At 37.2% G+C, this 26,763-nt stretch overlaps 1 protein-coding gene across 3 annotated transcripts in view; it reads right to left on the bottom strand.

Annotated features, from left to right (window-relative positions):
• ida (anaphase promoting complex subunit 5 ida) overlaps nt 1-26,763 on the bottom strand; it is a 435,748-nt gene that overhangs the window by 394,508 nt on the left and 14,477 nt on the right. For all 3 annotated transcript variants that reach the window (XM_090371999.1, XM_090372001.1, XM_090372000.1), the window contains exon 3: nt 20,561-20,643. In XM_090371999.1, the coding sequence (XP_090228125.1) occupies nt 20,561-20,643 (83 nt within the window). The remainder of the gene's footprint in view (nt 1-20,560; nt 20,644-26,763) is intronic.

Below are 26,763 nucleotides of genomic sequence, written 5' to 3'. Positions count from 1 at the left end.
TACTAGTTCCTGTGGGACCATTCTGCCTTGGGGGCTGCCTCTGTGTTGCAAGATGACCAAGTGCAAGCTCTGGCGTTGATGTGGGCAGCTGAGAGCTTGATGGGCCCCTCAATTTATTTCCTTCGAGGGCATCCACCCTGTCCTTCAAGGTCTCATATAGGCCCATAACAACGCCGAGTTGTCGCCTAATTTCCTTGCACTCCTTGCATCGTGCACACACAAAGACATCCCCCATGGCAGTATCATGTCCCGTACCCGATTGCTCCACAAACATCAAGCAAACAGTGCATCTTAAAAGGCTGTGATTCAGAGGGCAACTGACCCCCTCAGTTCTCCCCTGAGTCACAGCACTCCCATTAGCTTGAGCCTTTTGCTTTGCTGCTCTGGTCAGAGTCATGATTTCGATTTAAATGTCAATAAAATTACAATTTCAGAACAAAATTAAAACCTTAAACTTGTATCTTAACACAGTTATAACGCTATATTTATTTTTCAGTATCGAGTGTTATCTACGAGTTCCCTTTATATAACTTCCGTATCAAGTATGTATTAATTATTTGTTACGTTTGTACTCTAAGTCGTTATATATATATATATAGTTAAAAGTACAATTTAATTGACAATGAAGTTTAACAAGATTAATAGATCTACTGATTAATTGACAATATTATATTATGCACTATACTATACAAAGCTAATGCTATCGAATTCCGGATATGCTGTATCGCGTTTCAGTAACGAGTGTTATCTATCTACGAAATCCCTTTATATAACTTCCGTATCAAGATATGTATTAATTATTTATTTTTACTAATTATTTATGTTCCGTAACCTAAGTGGTTATATGTATAGTTAAAAGTACAATTTAATTGTCAATGAAGTTCGACAAGATTAATAGATTTTACTGATTAATTTTCACGTAACAATGGCGGCTGTTTATGAATGGTAAACACGTGGATTTGATACCCTTTCCGATACTAAATAATACCTACAAATCTCTATCTAAGTTACTTTAACTTTAAGTACCGTAAATAGGAATATAAAGCTACTCTAGAAATAAGTTAATATGTCAATTTAAACTAATAAAGCAGAAAATAAATCAGAAAAAACTTCTCTGTTCCAAGAGCGGCAGAAAGGCACGTCCGCACAGGAAACTCTTGTCCTCAATCATCAGGCAACTCCGCCTCAATCAGATCAGGCAACTCCGCCAACTGGGTGGTGGAACTCACTCCAAACAGCCTGGCAGGTGCTGACACACCAAAATCGTATATATATATATTCACTGGGGCTCACACCGCTTCAGGAAGCACATAACATTGCCAAAGTGCTTCCGCTGCTGTAAACTCGGTCATACAACCCACACCTGCTCCCTGAAGGGGCAAATATGTGGACACTGTGCCGAGAAGGGACATGGCTTTGAGTCCTGCCCTAACAAGGCCAAACAACCCATTTCTGTTAACTGCAGGAGCCAGAAGTTTCCTCACACTCACACACACACACACTCAATAAATGCCCTGTTTATATTAAAATGAAGAGTATGTACCAACAACGTATCAATTATGGGTACTCTCCCTAAAAAATATAACGTAGACAAACTAAAATTCCTACAGATCAACGCTCAACGGGCTAAATCTGTTGCTGCTCAACGGGCTAAATCTGTTGCTGCTCAACTTACAAAAATTGCAGAAGAGAAAAACATCGATGCCTTACTCATTCAAGAGCCCTACACTTATCTGAACAAAGCTAGGGGTTACCCCCCCCCCCGTATAAAATTGTTCAGGCCCCTGGTGCCGCACCCTGGGCAGCGGTTGTAGTCAGAAACCCGACTCTTACAGTGACACAGATTTCACATCTCTGCTCCCCATGGGCTGCTTCCACCCACATCATCTCCTCTCTGGGTGAGGGCTATGTGATATCCCTTTATTGCAGGCCCGGGGAGGACATCCTACCAGCAATTCAGTATCTTCAACACGTGCTGAGGGAGCTTGATTGAACAAGGATTGTCATTTCAGCCGATCTCAATTGCCGCTCAGCCTGTTGGTTCAGTGAGATGCCGGAGAACTCTTTCAGATGACCTGAAGCATACCAGAATCAAATCAATAAGAAAGACCTGCAACACTGGAAATGGCACAAGGATGGAGGAGTTTCTGGCAAACAGTGGGCTGACGTGGTAAATAGACCCAATCACCTACCAACATTTTCGAGTACATTATGGGAGTCCACCATAGACGTTACTCTATCCACGAGATCTCTGACGCAGCACATCGCGGATTGGACAGTGAGAGACGGATGGTCTACCTCTGATCACCGTGCCATAACGTTCAACATTTGCAGGGCATTATCACGAGTGCCACCAGACCAGTACATGCAACAAAGATATGCTGTAAAGAAGGCAGAGTGGAACCTGTTTAAGGATGCCCTTACTAACTGAGTTCAACATATTCCAACTAATATCATGCGGACAACGGATCCTGACACCCATCAGCGACTAGTTACAGATGCAATTGCAAAAGCTGCTAATGCATCCATCAAGCGCAAGGTCGCTGTCTCGGGAGCAGTCCCCTGGTGGTCACCAGAACTTCATACCCTGCGGCGCCAGATCCAACAAAAGAGAAGAGCGTTCCAACGTGCCAGAAGAACATGCCCCCGGATGAAATAGATTTCTTATGGAACAAATAGAGAGAGGTGTGAAACGCCTACAATGCAATGATCAGACAACGCAAAAAAACTGTCCTGGGAGCATCTGGTCTCCACCACTGGTAACAAGGATCCCTGGGGCACGGTTTTCAGGATAATAACCAATAAAAACTCTCAAGAAGAGAGGTCACCTGCTCTGCCACCATCCCACAAGGACACAAAAACCACAAACTGGAACCACTCGATGAATGTGCTAGATCATATCTACAAACCATTGCGGGACCAAATCTCCACTGAGCAACAACAACTGTGCAGAGATAATGACAACTACCACTGTCAGTAACTGGAGGAGCATTTCACTGAAACGGAACTTTACAAGGCTATTGCTAGAGTCAGGAACAAAAAATCCACTGGCTTAGACATGCTCGAACCGGAAAAAATAAAGAAAGTAGCGGAATACAACCCACAAATTCTGTTAAATCTATACAACCACTGCTTTGAGGAGGGACATTTTCCAATTGACTGGTGAACTGCCGCCAACCAAGCCTCAGGATTGCCCTGCATCCTATCGACCCATTGCTCTTCCCACTGTGCTGAGTAACGTGCTGGAGTAGCTGCTTAGGCAGAGACTGGATGATCACTATAGAACAGCAAACCTTTCAGCACCAAATCAGTTTGGTTTCCGGTCGGGTATGTCCACGATTGACAAACTGGAAGTAATTACAAGTGCTGCCAACATCTGCACGGGCAAATATCTCCTTGTCATCTCAATCGACTTTGCCGGGGCGTTCGACACCCTTTGGTGGCCGAGCGTCCTTGGCCGGCAAGGCTGCCTGGAAACTTGTACAGATGCATAGCCAGTTACCTTACAAATCGGAAGGTGGTGATTCAGGCACCTTTCTCCAAAGTCGAATTACAAGTCTATAGGGTATGCCCGCAGGGCTCCATCCTCGGACCCATATTCTAGAATTGTGTCTTAGATGAATTCCTCAACACAGGTCTAGCCGGAGTACAGACCTAAGCCTACACGGATGACCTTTCCCTTATCTTTGCTGCTGACTCCCGAGCAGAGCTGGGTACAGAAACATCATCTCAAAATCTCAGGCACAAAGACACAGTCCATCCTGCTCAAGGGGACACCTGGATCCCCAGAGGCCACCACAAACCAGAATTAATGGCACAATAATCAAACTGGTATCTGAACTGAAGACCATTGGGGTTGTCGTAGACATAAATCTCTCCTTCATCCCACATCTAAATTATCTCCAGAAAAAGTTAAAAAATTACACGGCTATGGTTGCTAGGGTAACTCGTTGAGAGTGGGGATTAAAGAAGCGTACCCTGGCTTTGTACTATAAAGCAGTGTTTGTACCTGCGATCACGTGTGGCTCCAGTCTCTGGTTTCACAGAGCTGCCACAGTGGTGGGCAGCAGGAAACTGAACATCATTCAGTGGTCAATCCTTCTAATGGTCTCCAGGGCGTGCTGCACCACCAGTACCCATGCCCTGCAGGTACTTAATGGCTTCCTGCCCCTGGACCTCGAGGTCACTCGAGCTGGAATTCTATATCTGCTTGGAAAAGGATGTTCCACCACCATCCGTGGTTTCACCTCGGACCCAGCCAGTGCACAATCCCTGGAAAAAGCCAGGCTCAATAACTATCTACAATAAATATGGCAGATAAGGTGGTCTGAATCCACAAAGGGAGCCATCACCCGGAATTTCTCCCAAACATTGCTAAGACATACCCCACATCGCCCCTTGATTCTCCCCAGGACTTCTAATGACCTACCTCCTCACAGGCAATGGCCCTTTCCGCAGCAAGCTGAATCTGCTTGTGGTGCCCAGGAGACCTGGGACCACCTGATACATGACTGCCTGATATACAAGGATCTAAGATCTAGACTTATAACTCAGCTGCATTTCACCCCAAAGGGGCAGGAGCAATACCTACTTGAGGATAGTGACACCTACACCCTACTCACAAGCTTCACCCAAGATTTGTTCACAAGGAGGAAAACCCTGCAGCCACCGCCACCAGTACCTCCACAGGTCCAAGATGGACCATACAATGATAACCCTGAAACCCAACCAGGAAACAATTGAATGAAGCAGCTGGGAATGTGGGCTGGAACTGCCAAGACCTTGGACCCTCATCTACACTTGAATCACTGAAGAAAACCCAAACTGCCAAGGCTAAGCCACTGTCCATCTGTCTTCCATCCAAATTCCTGAAGGCCCTCTTCCTGGATATGACTTAATCTGGATCGACCATCAAGATTTATGAATGGGGCAGTCACAAGGCCCCTTTCCTCCATGCTCCCTTGTATGGAGCTTAACATCCAACTCCTGGGGGGGAGGTGGCTTTGCCTGCCTCCCTCTTTTCTTTCTAGTGAGGCATGGGCATGTCCCACTAGAAAGAAAAATACAAGGGCCATTTTCCTTACTGATCCCCTTATTTCTATTTCTATCCTCCCCCTTACTTTTATCTTTCACAGTGCACAGTGCCACATGTCAAAATTTATAAACATCAAAATTTAGCCCAACTGTTCAGGCACTAATATTATCCTTTCAGCGTACAAACCCAACTTATGTTCTTAAAATGAATTAATTAGGCAAAACTGAACCGCGATATACCATATACATTTTTTTTTTTTTATGTCCTTGCCACCGAAATCTCTGGAAAGTAGGTGGAAGGATCTGCCAGAGAAACAAATGAATAAATGAATACACCTAGCTGGCCTCCCCATGGCAGAGTATGGTAACGTCGGGTCCCATTAGGGGCCTGGCAGCCAACAAGCCAGAAGAACAATGGGCACAACATATTACACAACACATGATCCACACACTTTAAATCTCTGGCTTTGACAGAGTATTGTCCTTGATACAAAGAACATACACAGAGATAGGGTAAATCCCTGGTGCCGTTAGACCCAAAAATCCTCTATACTCTATACAACGTAAGATCACTCATCGGTGAAGACAGAATACTAGAGCTGGAAAAAGAATTATAAAATGTAAATTGGAATATCGTTGGTTTGGGTGAAACAAGAAGAAGAAATGAACCACTTACAAGTTTATCAAGTGGAAATCAGCTGTACACCAATGGAAACAGTGAAAGGAGTGAAAGTGGAGTTGGCTTTCTGGTCCATAAAGATATAAAAAACAACATTTTGGAATTCAAAAGTACATCACCAAGGGTGTCAAGACTACTACTCAGGATTTCTAAGAGGTATAAGCTAAAGGTTATAATGATTTATGCACCAACATCGAGCCATGATGATGAAGAGGTTGAAGAAATGTACACCGAAACTGAGAGTCTTCTAGATGAACAGAAAACTCACTACACTATCATTATGGGGGACTTCAATGCTAAGATTGAAAAGAGACAAAACAGTGCAGAAAGGGGAAGTATAGGAAATTTTGGAATTGGTGAAAGAAATGAAAGAGGTGAAAGACTTGTGGAATTTGCAGAATCTAGAGGAATGTCAATAATGAACACTTTTTTCAAGAAAAGGGTGAACAGAAAGTGGACATGGAAGAGCAAATGGATTAACAACTAATGAACTCGACTTCATCCTCACTAACAGAAGATATATCGTGAATGATGTTACTGTCCTGAATAGGGTAAACGTTGGAAGTGATCACAGAATGGTAAGATGCACACGTGATATAGACGTAAGAAAAGAAAGAAAAAAACTGACTCGAGTAAATAATACGAGATCTTTGAGATAACAGAAGAGGAGAAAAAGCAGTATGTACTTTTGGCAGTAGGATAAAGAACAAGTTTGAGTTTCTGCAGACTGTTCAGGACCAAGATATCGATGAGGAATATTACAACTTTCTAAAAGTGATAAACCCAAGAAACCTATAGGTAAAAAGAATCCAAACAAGAAAAAATCAGTCAAGAAACACTTGTCATGATGAACCTAAGACGACAAATGGAGAGCAAGGAAAACACTGACAGGGAGAAAATTGAGTATATAGGCATACCTCGAATAACGAATAGGATGCGTTCCACGAAATTACTTCGTTAAGCGAAACTTCGTTTTCAGAGGTAATAATACTATGGCCAGAATAGGGATACGTTCCTACATAAAGAAAATGAAAAGCTTTTTTTTTTGAACAGAGAAACGTTTTATTAAATAAACAGTCAACTTACATACAAAGTGAAATCACATTTTAAAATATGAGTCTAAAGTTGATTGTTTATGCTCTTTTTCTCTTTCATTTAACAATTGCCTATACGGAGTAACTGCATTTAACACTGATCGCTTAACAATAACACTTCTTCCTAAATCAGGATCATTTTCACTAAAAAAATTTAAAACGTTTTCAATATCATTTAAGCACCTTTTTAAATCTTTGGTTGTTAACACTTTTTCGGCAGGAACTTCTTTAACTTCGTCTTCATTATCTTTGTCTTCATTGCTAACAAGGTTTTATAAATCTTCCACTGAAAAACCATCATTTTCTGCATTCAATAAATTTCTAACATCCTCTTCATCGACATTTTCGAAACTTATTGATTGAGCCATCTGGATAACTTCATTTCTAATTTCTTGGATGTTATTTTCTTCTTCTAGTACAACTTCTGGCCATATTTTGCACCAAACTCCATTTAAGCATTTCTTAGTGACTTCTTTCCAAGAACTATCAATGTTTTCAATTGCGTTTTTAATGCTGTAGTTTTTCCAAAAAGTTTTAACTGTCATTTCCTCTTTATCCTCTAGTTCAGTTAAACTGCTTAATGTTCGACGCAGATAATAAGCTTTAAATGATGCTATTACTCCCTGATCCAATGGTTGAATCAGGGAAGTTGTGTTTGCTGGAAGAAACACAACTTTGACAGGAATGCATGTGTCCAACGTGTTAAGATCAGTAGGATGTCCCAGAGCATTGTCTAACAACAAAAGAGCTTTTTCTTCAAAGTTGTTTTTTTTGACAATACCATTTTACTTCAGGACAAAAGTGGTTAACAAACCAATCAGTAAATAACTCCTTGGTAACCCACGCTTTTCTATTTGCTTTCCATATTACAGGTAAATTCATTTTTATGTTACCTTTTAACGCCCTCAGATTTTCTGAATGGTAAACTAATAACAATTTTAATTTATAATCGCCAGAGGCATTTGATCCAAAGAGTAACGTTAAACGGTCTTTGGCTGCTTTGAACCCAGCAGCTGATTTTTCTTCAATAGAAATGAAGCTTTTTGTTGGTAGCCGTTTCCAGAACAAACCACTTTCGTTAACATTGAACACCAAAATTTGGAAAATTTTCACGTTCAATTATTTCCTTTAGTTTTTCTGTAAACTTATTTGCAGCTTCTCCTGTTAATTTTACACTATGAATCCTGGCCCATTTTTTAAATTTCTCGAACCAACTACGAGAAGCCCCAAAGGTTTCCGTAATTTCTTCAGTTTGTTTAGATTTCAGGTGATTAAACTGGAATATTTTTTTATGTTAAATGAGGCTTGAAATTGCCGACTTCTTTATATCGAAGCTTCGTTATCAGAGGTAACGTTATCCGAGGTATGCCTGTACTGAGTTATGCAAAGCCATTAGAAAGAGACTCAGAGAGGACATAAGAAAATTTAACACAAAAAAATAGTAGAACAAGCATTAAGGGTAAACAAAGGATTTAAATCAGCAGTTTTGAGCATTAATACAGAAAGACAAATGATACTGAAACTGAAGAATAGCTATGGTGTACTTATGAATAGCAGAGAAGGCATAATTCAAATAGCAGAAGACTACTATAAAGAGTTATACAAGGAACGAGGGAATGATGCCAGCAGTGGGGAAGATGGATCGCAAATTAGTAATACATATAACATACCTGATATTCTTCCTGATGAGGTAGAACATGTGTTGAAGAAAATGAAGAATCAGAAAGCTCCGGGGAAGATGAAGTTACTGTAGAGTTGTTAAAATTGGGAGGAAGAGACGTGACACAAAAACTGGCAAGACTCTTCACAAAATGGATTAGAAAAGGTGTGGTGCCTAAGGAGTGGAATAATGCAATCATAGTTTTGCTGCAATAAGAAAGGAGATAAATCAGAAATTGAAAATTATAGACCACTTAGCTTGTTATCCCACATCTCAAAGTTGTTCACAAGGGTCATTACTAACAGATTAGAAAGAATACTTGAGGAGAATAAACTGAAAGAGCAAGCTGGCTTTAGGACAAGATTCTCAACTATGGATCACCTTCACGTAATGTCACAGTTAATGGAGAAAGCAAATGAATATAAAACACCATTATGTCTGGCATTTGTGGATTATGAAAAGGCATTTGATTCCATACAGCATAAGGCAATGTTTCAGGCACTGGAAAGACAAGGCATAGATACCCCATATATTATGATTTTGAAGAATTAATACATTATTTCTACTTAATTAATACTCCATATATTATGGGGTATTAATTAATACCCCATATATTATGATTTTGAAGAATTAATACATTGAGAATGCTACCTCCTTTATTAGACTAGAAAAAGACAGTAGCAAATTTAAAATTCAGAAAGGAGTTTAACAAGAAGACACAATATCTCCGAAGTTGTTTACTGCTGCCCTTGAGGAAGCTTTCAGAAGATTAGACTGGTCACAGAAAGGAGTCAATTTGAATGGGAGTACCTAAACCATTTACAATTTGCAGATGACACTGTGGTCATAAGCCACGATCCCAAAGAATTAGAGGAAAATCTTAATCAGTTATGCACAGTTAGTAAGGATTTTGAACTAAAGATGAATATGGCTACAACAAAAGTAATGATGAACAAGTATGCCACAGAAAGGGAAATAATGATTGAAGGAGCAGTAATTGAAAAGGTGGAGTCATATACTTATCTGGGACAAGTCTTTAGCTGTAATAATGATAAATGGATGGAAGTCAAGAGAAGAATAAATTTTGGATGGATAGCATTCAGGAAATATAGTCACATACTGAGGAGCAATATTCCAATTTGTCTAAAACATAAAATAATGAATCAATGTATACTCTCCACCATGACTTAGGGAAGTGAAACTTGGGCACTCACCAAATGAATGGAAGAGAAGACGAGAACTACACAGCAAAGAATGGAACAAATTATATTGGGAATCTGACTTAATTGTGAATCTGACTTAATCTGGATTAGGCAGCAAACTCAAGTAAAGGACATTCTTATCAAAACTAAAGAACTAAAATGGTCTTGGGCAGGACACATAGCTCAAAAACATGATGACAGATGGACTAAGAAAATAACAGAATGGTACCCAAGAGGAGCTAAGAGAAAACCTGGAAGACAGCAATGAAGATGGGCAGATGAAATTCATGAGTTTGTGGGTAGTAAATGGGTGGCCATTGCACAAAATAGAAGGAACTGGAAAGTTGCTGGAGAGGCCTTCCTCCTGTAGTGGATTAAAAATGGCTGATGATGATGATGTAGTCTAGAGGTAGTACTCAATAACAGTTTTGGTTTCTTGAAAGATGGACACTTCAAGATAACCAAAAACCTTTCAAGTAACTGCTTGCTTATATTGAAATATGTCCTTAAACGACTACATCAGAGTTCTGGTTTCACTTTTGATCAAAAAAGTGAAACTAAAACTGTTGCTGTATGACACTTCTGGTACTGTAGGTCAGTATCAGAAGTATTACCACTTCCAATATTGGTCTTTTAGACCCAAAACAGTTTCCCAGAGAAATCAACAATTTTATTTCCAGGAAATACTCCTAAGTCACAGATTCAGTCAAATTTTCTTTGCAAGCATTTTTTTTTTTTTTAATTGCACTTACAATGCCAATAAAGTTAACCACTTGCCTGACTGGCCCATACTCAGTAAAGGAAGATACATCAGTCTGAAAATTCAGTTTTGTTTTGGATGCAAATAAACACTCAACTATATTAGCATTTTATAAACAAATCACAGCATTATGTGATTTGCTTATAAAATAATGTTATTTTCTATAATCATAATTTTCCATAATTTGGCTACTGCTCAACCAAATTGTCTTATTTTCATCACTACAATAATAGCAAAAGCTGCTTCAACTTTTCGTGTAAATGCACAGGGAAAAATTTCTTTGACTGGTGTGATATGTTTGCTTTTGATATTTGATTATTGTGAAATGTAACACACAAAAACAATGCATGAGCTTTTCTTCTTTAAGTAGTTATTCAAACTGCTTTTATATCATTCATTTTTGGAATGAAAATGGTGGATAGTAACAATTCAGAAGTGTAAATTTGTGTTAATAAATCAGGTTCTAGATTAGAAAAAAAATTTCGAGTTTTTATTAGTTTACAGTTTTTTTATTTTCTCATATTATAGGTATTACTAAGAATCTATTTCTCATTTTTTCAATGTGAAAAACAAAAGTATTTTGAAAAATTTGGTTTATTTTATTGTGTAATTATAAATTATGTCTGCCTAAATATGGCAAAAAAGTAATGAGACCAAATTTAAAAAATATATATCTAAGGCAAATATCACTCCAAGATAAGCAGCTAGAGAAGCATAGATGTGTGATAACCTTGGCAGTCCTGCCAACCCAAACCACTTGGTCTTAAGTTTTTTTTTTTATGGACATTCTTTGTGCATCATATCTAATGTCACCATCACAAATCTTTGAAGTGAGCAACCAAAAACAACCTGCAGTCCTAAATTGGTGGACAAAATGCACAATTTACTAGTAAGTGACTGCCAATTAACACTGAGAATGCTAGAAAGTTAAATGTGAATAAAAATCGATAAGTGCCATAATTACCACAGACTTGGGAAAAAGAAAAATTTGCATGAAGTCTGTTCCACACTGGTTAGGTTATGAGGGAAAAAACTCAGTTAATTATATTATTAGATGCTTGCAAAGAGTTTGTTCAAACAGATGATAGTGAACTTGGTTTCCCAAAAAAGCATTATTACTGGGGATGAGAGCTGGTGCTTCCAATATAATTCTGAGACCAAAAGACTCAGTAAAGTCCAGAATGGCAATCACAAAGTTCGCCAAGACCAAAAAAAGTTTGTTTTCAGAATCTGCATATAAAAATCATGCTAATCACTTCTTTATTCACAAAAAAATAACCCATAAGGAATTCATCCCAGAAGGAAAGATTGTTACGAGTAATTACTATTTTTTTATTTCATTGAAACATTTTGTTAATGAGGTATTGAAATGTTTGTTGGTGAGAAACAAACATGTGCAGCCAGATTTGGAATAGTCTGGTTGGCACCTTCTAATACATTTATCAACATGCAGATGTTTGTGACCACAAGCAGATTGCAGTGCTCAATTGTGCTCCTTACTCCCCTGACTTGGCCCCAGAAGACTTTTTTCTGTTTCCTAAGATAAATTTGCAATTGAAAGGACATGGACAGAGAGCAGAACTAAATAACATCACAACAGACAAGTTTTCCATCACAACATACAAGCTTTCCAAAGCTTGTATAAATGCTGTAACAAGTTTATTCAGGGACTATTTTGAGAGATAAAAATAAGAAAATATTTTCCTTATCCATATTTTGCCTTATTTTAATTCACTTCATTACCTTTTTTGCCACACTGTATACACACACACACACACACACACACACACACACACACACACACACACACACACACACACACACACACACACACACACACTCATAGCTCCACCTACTACTGAATTTCAAAAATCTGGAGATTAGATATTTTGTATAGGGAGGAGGAAAATAGAAAGTTTTTTTTGGTCAAAAAATGGAAAAAACATATACAGTCGGACCTCCCTTCAACTAACTTCCACATAGCGAATTTTTCTATTTAGCAAATTTTTTTTATTTCCCTTTGGTCATTACATTGAAAATAGTTTCCGTATAATAAAGAAAATTTCCATATAATGAATTAATTTCGAGAAACCTGGGTATGCATTGTTCGCTCCTCTGGCCTTAGATACAGCTGATGCTGTAGAAAGCACGAGTTAATAGCTAAAAGGATTAAGATTTAATTCTTTTAACTTTTAAGAGCTAAAGGGATTAATTCCTAAGAGCACGAATTAAGAGCTAAAACAACATTCCACAATTTACAGTTGGCCATAAAACCTCTACTGTACCGAGAAGCACAGTAATGGGACAGGACCCAGTCAGAAGCGGGCAAAATTGTGCCTGTATGATTATTATATTGATTATTGTATGTAGATAAAGCCGTTTTTAAGTGGGTGAAGCTGATTCGAGACCAAAACATGCCGGTAGCAGGGCCACTAATAAAAGAAAAGGCTATGGAGTATGCATCTTTTCTGGGGCATAAAATATTCCAAGCCAGTTCTGGTTGGCTGGACACATTTAAAAAGCTTCATGGCTTACTTGAAAAATTTATTTCTGGTGAAAGTGGAGTTGTAATCGAAGAAGACTGTACCCATTGGAGAGAATCAGTGAAAAAAAAAAAAAAAAAAAAAAAATGGAGGACTACAAGCCCAAATACAGGGTCAACTTTGATGAAACAGTTGTATTTTTCAAATGTTTGCCGAACAAGAAACTTTTAAAAGTGATAAATGTTTAGGTGGTAATATAGTAAGGAGAGAATTGCAGTCTTGGTCAGTGCAAATATGGCTAGTAATGAAAAACTGAAGCTTTGGTAATAGGCAAAAATAAACAACCCCGATGTTTCAAAGGAGTAAAGTCGCTACATTTGGACTACAACTACAACAAAAAAAAGGTTAAATGACAAGGGAAATTTTTGAACAGTAGATTTGAAATTTTGATAGAAAGATAACAAAATGAAATTGAAAAATCATGTTGATCGTCATCAACTGCCTGCACACCTTCACTCGGTAATTTCGAAACTTACAGGTGTGAAACTTGGTTTCTTTCCTCCAAACACCTCGTCTAAACTGCAACCAATTGACCAAGGCATTATCAAGAATTTGATAATGCACTACCAAAGACGCATAATAGAAACCAACCAATTTATAGATTCTGTTATAGATTTGCAGATGTGCATATCAGAGTTGCTGAAAGCGTGGAGTCAAGATATGATGGAAACACTGATTAAGAATTGTTTCGCAAAAGCAAGTTTTACTAAAATTAACAGCAATGAGAGCGATGAACTACTGAACAGTATTGGGCAATCTTGGGAAGAACTCCAAGCGAGAGGTATGATCAGTGGGTATGATCAAGAACAAGAAATTTGTTCTTGGCGAATTTTTAGGTCATCGTAGCTGAATATCCGAATGACTCCAGCATTTTAGAGAGTATTCAAAGAACTGGTGACAATATCAGCAATGACCTGAACGAAAATGAGGGCAATATTAAACCTACCAAACATGAATGTTGGCAGCATTTGAAACTTTGTGTCGAGGCCTTCAATGTGAAGAAAATGTGCCAGAAAATATATTTGAGTGTTTAACATATTTGTGAATAATGTACATTAAATCCAGTGTACAACAAAAAATAACGAAAAATTTTACGAAATAATTCGTAAAAGTGTACTAATATACTGTGTGTTATCAGTTCTTAATATGTATGTATTAATAAATTAATTGTTTAAAATATTAGAAAATTTATTCATTTCCACTTATTTCTGATTTATTTCCCATCTTTTATTATATTTCTGAATGTTGACAGTATTTTTAATTGCTGAAAAGGTCATTTTCTCTATAACGAAATTTCTGTTTGACGAATTTTTTCAAGCGAACAATCGTTTTCGTTATATAGTGGTCCGACTGTATATATATATATAGGTTTTCTGTAAAAAGCAGTTCTCCAAAAAAAAGAAAAGCAGGAAAAGCATGGGGGCTTTCAAAGTCCACACTGCACTATAAATTAAATTTTACTCACGAAATACACATTTTACACTAAAATACAGTCATTGTTTACCAGTAGAGTATATTTTAAGTAGTCTAATTAACATTTTTCTGTATGGATTTCTGTTTCAATTGTCAGTTAGACATCAATTGATTATGACTGCTTACAAGAAAGATACTGTGAATAGACTGCACATCTTCAGAAAGGGTAAGTAAAATTTCTGTTTATAACAAACAGCACTGCTCAGAATGTCAGAGAGTGTTCAGGTTCAATATTCTCTGACTCACTACAGCTATGAGGAATTGTTCAAATGCCAAGTATGATTTCAGATAATCAGTTATATTTCAAGTTTCTTGTGTGCTTGTCAGTTTCTCAACCATGGACCAATAAACATCAATTCTTTCTTTTCTTTCATAATAGGGTTTGATGGTCTCACACTGAAATTGGAGGACCAGATCTGGAAAACATCATTTCTTTATTGTCAGTTTTTTTTTTTTTTTTTTTTTCTTTCATATAAAATGATTTGTTTCAATTTGGTTCAAAAAACTTTTTCTCCAAATAGTGTTAATCGATAATAAATTTGTTCTCCATATAAAATTACATTGCATTTAAAGTTAAACAATATACCTGTACAATTTTGCATATACGATATGTAAAGTTGTACAGGTCATTTTTTAAAAAAAAGTCATGAGTTGGGGTTAAATTTGAAAGTGTCTGCAATTCTGCCCAGACATGATAGAATGGAGTATATGATGAGAGACTTGTCAATCAATTCAGCCATGCAGAGATTGAGCTGCATCATGATAATTTCATATTCTTATTGGAAACTGGGGATCTCTACCTGCTGCACCCTCAATTGTCATTTAGTTATGAAGACAAAAGATGGCGACATAGTACAACAACCAACCAAACATTGTCATGATTCCTAGCTTCAAAAAGCAGAAGCCAACGTTGCCAGAAGCAAAATGAGGCAATACATGAGAGTAGATAGTTCTACTCTTCGCAATGTGATGGGGAATGTGTTGCCAGAGTTAAGTAATGATGTACTGGCCCATGTGCCCAAACAACCATCCCTTGTGAGAAACCTTCTCAATCACAGAAAAGAAGGTCATTTGCCTAATCCAACAAAATAAATTTTGACATTCCTGAGAAGTACTCTCAACTGATACTTCATGATTTGGGTGTGGATGATCCAGACAGAATTCTGGTTTCAGGTGCTAAAGAACTCTTGGTTGAATAGAACAAAGATACAATTTATGGAGATGGCACCTTTGATAGAGTTACGAACATGTTTTACCAACTGTATAGGTGGCATGCCAAGGTGGGTAACTCATATCCACGTATTTACATTTCGTTACAGAAAAAGAACTTGGATACTTAGAATGTTTGAAATCATGAAGCTGTTGGTTCCAAATCTGGTGCCTCAAAAGGTTTTAGTGGATTTTGAGAAGGCTTGCATGAATGCAGTGAGGATTGCCTTTCCACACGCTGTCAAAGGGTGCTATTTCCATGTGTCAGAGTCTCATCAGGAAAATCAGCAATGTTGGCTTAAAGACTGAATTTGAAACTGATATAAATATAAAACTCAAGCTGAAGTCTCTTGCTGCATTAACCTTTGTCCCAGTCCATGATGTGAGGAGTGTCTTTGATGAGTTTGCCGCCACATTTCCAGACGAAGATAGTTATAATGAGGTGCTCACGTACTTCCTTTTCCACATACATTGAGGGTGTAGCAGGTAGAGATCCCCAGTTTCCAATAAGAATATGGAATCATCATGATGCAGCTCCTGAACAGTTGCCTAAAACTACAAACTGCTGTAAGGGATTTCACAATGCACTTAATTCCCTATTCCACTGCAGTCATCCCAGCGTGTGGCTTTTGTTTCATGGATTGAAGAGGGTCCTGGCTTGTCACAGATTGACACTGGCTAATACACAGGCAAGTCATCAGGTGAAAAAGAGAAGATATGATGCACTGCATGACTTGGTTGCCACTTTTGTGCAAGAATATGAGCAGGTAGAAGACAAACTGAAATACTTGCAGAGATTGGCTAACTCACATTCTGAGCAGTGCTGTTTGTTATAAACAGAAATTTTACTTACCCTTTCTGAAGATGTGCAGTCTGTTCACAGTATCTTTCTTGTAAGCAGTCATAATCAATTGATGTCTAACTGACAATCGAAACAGAAATCCATACAGAAAAATGTTAATTAGACTACTGCTTAAAATTACAGAACATCAGTAACGAAAATTCTATTCAAATCCTTGACAAATAAATAAATCGCCGAAATATGTCTGAATTAGTTGTTTGTTGATAAAAAACCAAAAAGTGTTGACTGTTCACTTTGTAAGACAGAGAAAAAATAATTTAGTTTTATAAATAAAATAAAATTTTATTCCCTGCAATTTCCATTACAAACATTTACATCCAAATATTCAATTTTATATTAAAATTTCAATTTTATATTAAAATTTCAATTTTATATTAAAATCAAGAGTTATATTAAAATACATCATATAGCAGTATAAATAAAATATTAAATTAAACATTTTGTTTCATTTCGAAATATGAAATAATTTGTTTTTTGTAAACAAAAAATAATATGAGCATTCTGCTATGTGAGGATTTATCCGTGTGAGCATTTTTCATGTGAGCATTTATGACAGTGGGTTTTTTTCTGTGTGGAATTTTCGTATGGGCTTTTTTTCATGGGCGGATTTATCTGGTCACCACATAAGGATAGACTGGATAGGAAGGGAGGAGGGGTTATGTTGTTAGTTAAGAAAGACAAAATCTACGGCAGTGCATCCAGTTAACATGGTGGACAGTGCAATGGTGAGTCAGTTTGATGTGACATAAGCACTGGGAAATCAAAAATGAGAGATGGAGTTTGTTATAGGCCTAATGACTCTGATGAGTACAATAAACAACTGTACAGAGAAATAGAGCGGGCCAGTAAATCAGATTCTCTTATAATGGGAGATTTTAACTTCCCACGTATAGATTGAAACTTGTGCATTGGTCACTCTCACACTAGAAAGATTTTGTGGATTTATTGGATGATTGTTTTCTACAGCAGCATGTTTGAGAGGCAACAAGGAGTACTACTCTTGATCTGATTATCAGCAGTGATTTATTCGTGTATTAAGAATCTGCACATTGAGGAACCACTAGGTGGCCATGATCACATTGTACTGATAAAGGATTTACTCAAAAGACGTTAACTACCATCAGGGGTAAAGGGAAAGGTTTTCGCTTTTGTAAAGGTGACTACAGTGATCTAAAATAGTTTTTAAATTCTATACAGTGGGACCAACTGATGATGTTACCTACAGCAAATTCTAAATGGGATTGCATTCAAGGAATCAATCTTGGAAGCTACTAGGCTTTTCAAATCAAATAAGAAATACTTGTCAAGGATTAGGCCTAAATGACATCATATAAACTAAATGCGACTCACGGCAGAGAAAAAATATGAATGGGATGCGTATAAATTACCAGGCGACATAGTAATCTATGGCAGATATAAGCTAGTCTATAATCAAGTCACAAAGGAGGTTAGGCAAGCGAAGGAAGATTACGAGAAATCTTTAGCAAAGGATGCAAAGAAAAACAGCGGGATACCATAGAGTAATGATGAAATGAGGAGGCAGCGAGAACATCAGACATTTATATATGTTGTATAAGAATTACCAAAAAGGTCACCTTACAGAAGTTGATACAAGATACTCAAAAATATGGTCGTATGACATCAGTACAGCATATGATCCCCTCCATTGGCAGCAGTGAACCATGCTCGATATATGGAGATCTATAAGATTCTGTGGCAACAAATCCCATTCTTCCATCAGCGCCTCACCAAGTGACAAAGGAGTTGGCTGTAAGCATGCAATGCAATGCTCCTGGGTGTTGCACACATGTTTGATTAGATTTAAGTCTGGTGATCGTGCTGGCCACCAGTCATTGGATATCTTCAGTTTCAAGATATTGCTTCAGCTCTATGTGCAACAGATCCTTGAACCGTATGTGACTATACGATTCAAGGATCTGTTCTCAATACCTCTGTGCAGTTACAGTATCCCTATTAAAAACATGAAGAGGGGTATGGCCGCTGATCATTATTCCATCCCATATGAGAACACTGCCATCCCATATGAGAACACTAAAAAGGAATACCGTAAGTATTCCTTTCTCTAATGTTGGAAGAATGGTACTGCATTCCTAATTATGTCCAGAAGAAATAACATCTAAAATCTGTTTGTAGGCTAAAATGGGACTCATCAGAGAACAGAACTGTACCCCATTTGTCAGCACTGCAGTTTTGACAAGCTCTGCAGTGATTTGAGGTTAATGGGATACAAACCTTCCTTGCTTAGAGTCCACTTGAATTGAGCCAAGAAACAGTATAGTTGGAAATGTTTTCACTTGTGGCCAGAGCAACCTCAAGAGACAGCTGATTACAGAACATCATTCTGCCTTGCTGTTAGAGCCAGATAGCAAGTCTCTTCTGGTTGACGTTACCCTCAGACAACCTTGGTCAACTCACCTTGTAATGGTTCCTGTTTCCTGAAACTGCTTCCATTGTGCTGAGATGACACTGCATGACACATTAAGTTACTGTGCCACCTCTGCATGTGACTGCCCAGTTTCAAGTCATCTAACAGCCAGCCAGCCAGCCATCTCAAAGAACCATCTAATCAACGACTTGCCATCCTGAGTACTGTATATGTGGCTATCCCACTGAGCAAGTCAAAAAACGGGAATGAAGTGATGTGGTCGTAACCCGTGTTTTTGCAGGCCTGAATAATTTGCACAACGTGCAGCTCTGTAAGGTGGTAGATCAATTTCTATTGGATACTCAAAATTTTCGTGCCACGATGTATATTATTATATCAAATATTTGCCTTCGGTTACACTGTTCACGATAAAATATTAAAGAAAAACATTTTGTTCTGCTACTTTTGTCGTGAAGTGCATTTTAATTGTTTTGTTATTGTTATTTGGTTTTTAGGAGCATTAGCAACTAAGGCCATATTGCTCCGGGATATGCGGTGGTCATTCCCTGACCTTTCCACATCCTCCGTATTTGGTGGTGACGGGCTCGAACCCTGGTCTAAGCGTGTGCTACACACTGCTGCTCCTTCCCACCTGGCTATGGAGGTGCCTGCATTTTAATGTGACTTTTGTTTTAGTGTAATAATTATATCTCATTTTTCATTAAAAAACTTAATATCATGTTACAAGGTGTGAACAAAACGTTTGAAGGCTTTATTTATAACAAAAGAAGTGATGGAGGTATGGGGGTCAAAATTTTGTGATAAGCATAGGGGAGGGCTCACCACATTACTGGTTTGAGCCACCTCCTGCTCCTCCAAACCAGTAACATGCATTACATATTACTGATTTTGTGGAACAGGAAAACACCACCAAATCCTTTTCTGACACTGTGTCACAATGAACACAAAGGGAGAGCAAAGTGTGTTCATCAAGTTTTATATGAAGAACAAAAAAAAGACCAAAAATTCTCTAAATGTTATGTATTTGGTGGTGCTTTTTTAAATAAAGCTGTAATTTATCAGCTGATGAAATGTTTCCAAAATAGCCAAGAATCCAAATGGCGATGAAAAAATTTGATCTGACTGATGATTAATCATCCAAGAAACTGTTGATGAATTGAGAAACTCCTAAGGATCATGATCATGCCAAGCAATTTTTTACAAAAAAAAAAAAAAAAAAAAAAAAACTTAGGATCCATCAAGTGTCAACAAATTTTGTTACAATATTGTTGAATGATGACCAAAACACTAATTGCTGAGAACTGTGAAAGGGGAGCTAAAAATAAGGGTGGAAACTGTGCCCTAATTCAGCTACTGTTACATACAACTTACCCTTTAAGTTGCATTAATTTATAAATACATGATATATGTTATTTGTCAATATATTAACAATGAATTATTGATTTAAATATAAATATTGTATTATATTAGAACTTTTTACTGTTGTAAAGACAAACATTTCCAAAGTTTTGCTGGGTGTCAAATTTTTTTTTTTTTTGTGAGAATCAAAGATACAATACTAAATTGAAAGAGACAGCAAATCTTGTTTCTGTCTATTATGAAGGTACAAATGAATAAATATATACATATATACATACTTGTTAGTAAACAGCTGGTAAGCTTTAATACTCAGAATAGGCTTTATCATGGCAATCATTTCTTTAAGTTCTAAATCAGTGCTCTAAAAAAAAAAAAAAAAAAAAAAAAAGCAAAACAAAAAAATTAAGTTAACAGCATTCTTAACAGTAATTTTAAACATTCTTCCAGTTAAATATCAATATAAAATTTAACAAGTTAATCAAATAATGGTTCACTGTAATATAAATATTATAAAACATTGGGAAAACAAATCTGAATGTCAAGTTGCTTTTAAGTACATATATTTCAAATAAAAAAAATTTGCAAAAAAAAAAAAAAAAAAAAGTACTTATAGAAAAATTTTATTATAAAAATAAAACTGACAGTTAAGTAATTTCGGTAATGGAGTATGTTGCAATATCCTACATTCAACAACGATTCTACAGTTTCTACACAAAATGCAGAACTATTATTAAAAATACAAGAAAAAATTACAGTAAATTACACATCTTTCTCGCCTATTTTAAACTAAAGGCAGTTCTTGCTTTACAAGTTCCCGGGTTTACGAGTTTTTTTCCCCCAAGTATCAAGTATCAACAAAATCGAAAATATGAACATTAACTGAAAAAAATGAATGTTAAACATTCATAAATACCGCATTCCAAACCACGTGCGTAGCTATACAATACAGCATACCCCTACTGATTAATACTGCTTTACAATATTAATCAGTTCCAGAGACACCATTGTATCATGAAAATATCGTAATGAAAATCCCAATAACACATTGTTTTTTGGTAATTCGTTCCACGACCTTGGAAGATGAAATTTTCGCTGTATAACTAAGCTCTCACAAGTGTGACCTTAAGGCCATATAAAAGGTCGTGAGCACTTGGTTTGTAAATTGTATTAGTTACCAATTCAAATCTTTAAAATGCACTACACTTTCATTGTTATCATGTGTTCCGTTATAAGAATCAATTTTGAACGCCTTTGCGATATTTTTCTAAAGCATGTTTCTGGAGGTCACCACCATAAAACAATAAAAACAATCTGCACTTTCCAGTTTATTGGGCTTTTCTGTTACTGCAAGCAATTATAAATGGGTAGTAAACGCGATCTTACATTTGCGAAAATACCAACAGCTGGAATTCTGTCATTTTTTACACTATTATGGTGAAATGTGTTTCCCCCTTACTGAAATCTTCAATCGTATAAATTTTTAGAATCTTCTCTTCACTCCTTTTTTTTAAGCTTCGTAAACTTGTTACTCCACGCGAATTGTGTTAGTTGCAATTTGTGTATGCCGTTAAAAAATGCTTATGCATGCTATTGAAATTTATAAAGAAAAAGAGAAGATTATCTTGGAAACAAATGCCTCTTGCAACATTTCTGAAAAAGACGGCTCCTTGTGCAACAAACCAACGAGTGCCGAGCCAATAATAAGTGATCAACAAGTGTGCATTTAGTCGATGATGATGAAGAATAAACATTCTTTAACATTTGTAAGTCGTAAATAATTTCTCTATTATTATAATTTGCTTGATTTTACAGGATACGTTTTCATTTCTTTCGATAAATCAATCATTGTTTAAACATAAACTAATTAGCTAACTAATTTCATTGTTGATAATGTAACCCCTAATTTTAACATTAGGTCTATGGGAAATAAATTCCTGCTTTACGAGTTTTCGCTTTACGAGGACACGCTAGGAACAAATTAGCATTAGTATTAGCATTAATTAGTAGAGGCATTTGATGCAAGAAAGCAAGCTTATGCAGCATCAGCCAAAAAAAAAAAAAAAAAACCACTTCCACTTCACCCCTCTGTTCGTTCAAATTACCTGTCCAGCTGAGCCTTAAACTTATTTAGGCTATCAACTTCCATGACAAGGGATGGAAGTCTGTTCCACCAACCAACCACTCGCTGGCTAAAGGCAAATTTCCGCACGTCTATCCTACATCTGTCTTTCCTCAATTTCAATTTATGCCCTCTCAGGTGATTATTCTGAGCTAGAGGAAGAATCCCATCAGCATTGAGCATGCTCAAACCATTCAATGCTTTATACACCTCTATCAGATCACCTCGCTGGTGCCTAGTCTCCAGACACTGTAATTTGCAAAACTTAAGCCTTTCTTTGTAAGAGCACCCCTTTGTTCCATTCACTAATCTTGTTGCCCTTCTCTGTACTCGTTCCAGCAGCTCTACATCCTTCTTGAAATGAGGCCTCCAGACCTGTATACAGTACTCTAGGTGTGGCCTGACCATTGCCTTATACAAGGGAATAATCACCTCCTTATCCCTGCTAGAAAAATTCCTATATATCATTGACAATACACCATGAGCTACTCTTGCAGCCCGTCTGCACTGCTCAGAGAACTTCAAGAGAACCCCAGGTCCCTTTCATTCTCTACCACTGTCAGTGTAGTACCACAGAGTTGATACATTGCTCTGGGGTTGCTGTTTCCCCATGTGTAGTACTTTACATTTGTCAATGTTAAACTTCATTTGCCACCTCTCAGCCCATCTGCTCAATCTTTCCAGATCCTGTTGCAGCAGCATTAAAAAGTCGTAAATTAAGTCATAAAGTTTAAAACTACCTGTACTGTCAAGGGTAAACGAAAGAATTTTTCTTATCTAGAGATGACCACAATGGTCTCAGATGGTTTCTAAATTCCTTTAGAAACTGTCTAAGACCACTGTGGGAACAACCAATAATGAAACCCACTGCAAATTCTAAATGGGGAGTAATTCTAGAAGTCACTAAACTTTTTATTATAACCAAGGGATGTTGTTCAAGATTTAGACCTCAAATCTCAGATGAACTGATAAGACTGGTGACAGAAAAGAAAAATGTATGGCATGATTACAACTTATCCAGGGAACACAGAAACATACAGCAAGTACAAACTAGGCTGATTATGAAAAGTCTTTGGTTAGGAATGTTGAAGAAAGAGATTTTTATGTTAACACTAGAAGGAAAATAGCAAACAGTTCTTTCTTTTAGTTAACACTAGAAGAAAAGAAATGAACCACACTGGTCCCATTGGTCCACTAGATATGAATGGCAAAATTATTAATGATCCTGTTCTGGCTGCTGACACAAACTGAATAAATATTTTCCATCTACATGAACACATGAAGAGGTGTTTAAGGATGAGTATACCAGCAGATGTACAGCAAGTTTTAACTGAGCACCAAATGATTTCTTGATAAGTAAGAGGAAAGTGGAAAAGAAACTGTTGAGGACAAAAGTAAATAAGGCACTTAGAGCTGATAGAACCTATCTGCTTGTATCAAAAGCAGCAGCAAAAGAAGTAAGTAAACCTTTAGCCATAATTATGAGAGCATCCATGGCAACCTTGGGTTGCCAAGGATGCGCTTTGACAACCACCTTGACAGGAATACAGTTATACACCTTACATCAATCTCACCACAGATTTGTTAAAGGCAGATATTATCTGAACAAACAGAGCAGCTGCTATGATGCAGTAACAAAGGAACTGGCTACAAAAAACATTTTTGATATCACATAATTGGATTTCAGTAAAATTTTTGATACTGTTCCACACAAAGGAATTTGTTGGTTCACAGATTAGTTCAATTTATTAGTTTGACTTCTCATGATGCATTCAATAGATTAATAAAAGTGGAAGAGGAAATATATATAAATTAATGAAATTTTTGGATATGGTGTGCACAAAGCAAGACTATATACCCAGTGCTATGACATGAATTTGACAGTGCCCCACATACATACATAGTACTTGGATCCCCTCCGGTCACTAGATGGAAGAATAGAGGTGCAAAATTATACACTAGCTAATTATACACTTGCTGCCCTGCAAAAACTATTTTAGAGCTGTACTCTCAAAATGTAAGGAATACTACACTAGTGTACAAAACTTAAGGACCAGTCAAGTTTTCACCTGTGGCCTGGATATGGGAAAAGCATACCAAAGGAACCTTGTGAGGTACGGAAATGATGAACTTAAATTATAAGAGGAAACCTCATACCTTTTTAGTAGTACTGTTAATCTCTCAACACTCAATCGTGAATGATTATAATGTGAACATACCCCATGTGCATAGTCATAAATAAATCAAATTAAAATAGCTATTAATTAAAATCATCATGTCTTAAATTCTCATATAATGCCAAATGAATTGGAAAGAATTACGGAAAGACGGGGGCCACCAACCCCCAAAAAACCAACCAACATCACATACCACCATGAGAATTGAAAAATAATTGTCACAAAAACCTAAAACCACGAAACAAATAAATATCCATTAATTCACACACAATTTAAACTTTAAAAGCATTTTATAACTTCTTTTAAGAGACCAACATATTCGGTTTGTTACCGTGTTCACAAGAAGTATAAAAGTGTTTCGTGAATGATATCCTCCTTGTTTTATATAAAAAATTAGCAACACCTGACACAAGATTATTTATATAGACCAATGTATGAATTACTATAGGGCGAGAGAGGGCGCTGACTCTCTTTAAAAATTACAGCTGTCAGTTGCAGGCTCCGAAAAAAACGATAAGTGTTTGCCTTTTTATTTACATAATTGTTATTTTATATTGTACTTAATACGTAGTCTTATAGCTATAGTTATGCTGGTTATTTTTATTTTAATTTAGATAAACAGTTTTTGTAGATATACATAATACTTAATATACGTAAAACTGTTATTTCGTTCGAATCTTGCAGCCACTGTTTTTGTATATAGTGGTAGGGAATTCAAATTTTTAATTGAGGTAGTTAGGTAGCTCTAACGTATAATTTATAGAGTAATACGCCTCACTGTTTCTATTAGATAGCATAGTATTGACATTTAATTAATTTAATTTATTGATTTTATTAATTTAAAGTATCATGCCCCAAACTAGAGCAGCAAAGCAACGGGCACAAAGTGGCAGGAGTGCTGTGACTCGGGGGAGAACTGAGGAGGCCAATTCTCCAACGCATCACAGCCTAAAAAAATGTGTAACTTGTGAAATGTTTGCCGAACTCTCTGGAACGGAACATGACATTGCCATGGGAGATGTCTTTGTGTGTGCGCGATGTAAGGAGTGTAAGGAAATCAGGCGACAACTCAGCGTTGTTATGGGCCTATATGAGAGTTTGAAGGACAGGGTGGATGCCCTCGTGAGATCTAAATTGAGCGGCCCATCAGGCTCTCAGCTGCCCACATCAATGCCAGAGCTTGCACTTGGTCATCACGCAACACAGTGGCAACCCCCAAGGCAGAATACATTGGTCCCACAGGAACTAGTAGTTGTTGGTGACTCTATCGTCAGGGAAACGGGAAACATTCTTTGTAAAAAGGATAGGTGGAACAGGACCAGGGTATGTCTGCCAGGGGCAAAGGTTAATGATATCATTAACCAGATATCATCTTCCCAGATATCATCTTTTAAGGGCACAAAAGGTGATATAGTTGTACACGTTGGCACTAATGATATTAGGAGTAGGAGACCAGCAGAATTACTTAACAAGTACAGGTCACTGTTGAACAAAAGCTGAGAATTAGGGTTGAATTTGAAAGTGTCTGCAATTCTGCCCAGACACGATAGAAGGGAGTACATGATGAGAGCCTTGTCATCATATACTCTAGGTATGCACCCAGAGAATTTTATTTTTTTTTAAAGGCAAACATTTATTGAATACTCAATTAAAAAGGACATTTTTATTCATCAAACAAGCTAAAGAAACCAAAACTTAACTAAACTTATTTTTTTAAAGTTAACAACCAAACTTTACTTTAAAAAATACAAACTTAAAAAATGAGACAAAATACTAAATTTGGCTGTAATGATAACGGGGTGTATTAGCATTAGCATTACTTTCGAAATGTATGTATCTGGGATCGAACGTTGAGAGGGATGGAAGACTCAGTGCAGAAATACAGCATAGAGTGCAATGTGGATGGTTGAACTGGAGAAAGATGAGTGGGGTGCTGTGTGATAAGAAAGTAAATTGTAAAATGAAGGGAAGAGTGTATAAAATTATGGTTAGACCCGCATGTACGGTGCTGAGACATGGGTGATTACAATGGCCCAGGAGAAAAAGATGGAAGTGGCGGAGATGAGGATGCTAAGATGGATGTGTGGTGTGACGGGGAAGGACAGGATAAGAAACGACTACATCAGAGGTACGGTTAAGGTGGGGCCTCTGAGTAAAAAAAATGCAGGAATCTAGGTTGAGGTGG

This window comes from Mastigoproctus giganteus, chromosome 4 (genome assembly GCF_048544385.1).
Source record: "Mastigoproctus giganteus isolate SK-2022 chromosome 4, ASM4854438v1, whole genome shotgun sequence".
Taxonomy (NCBI): domain Eukaryota; kingdom Metazoa; phylum Arthropoda; class Arachnida; order Uropygi; family Thelyphonidae; genus Mastigoproctus; species Mastigoproctus giganteus.
This window is presented reverse-complemented; position numbering and strand designations above follow the sequence as displayed.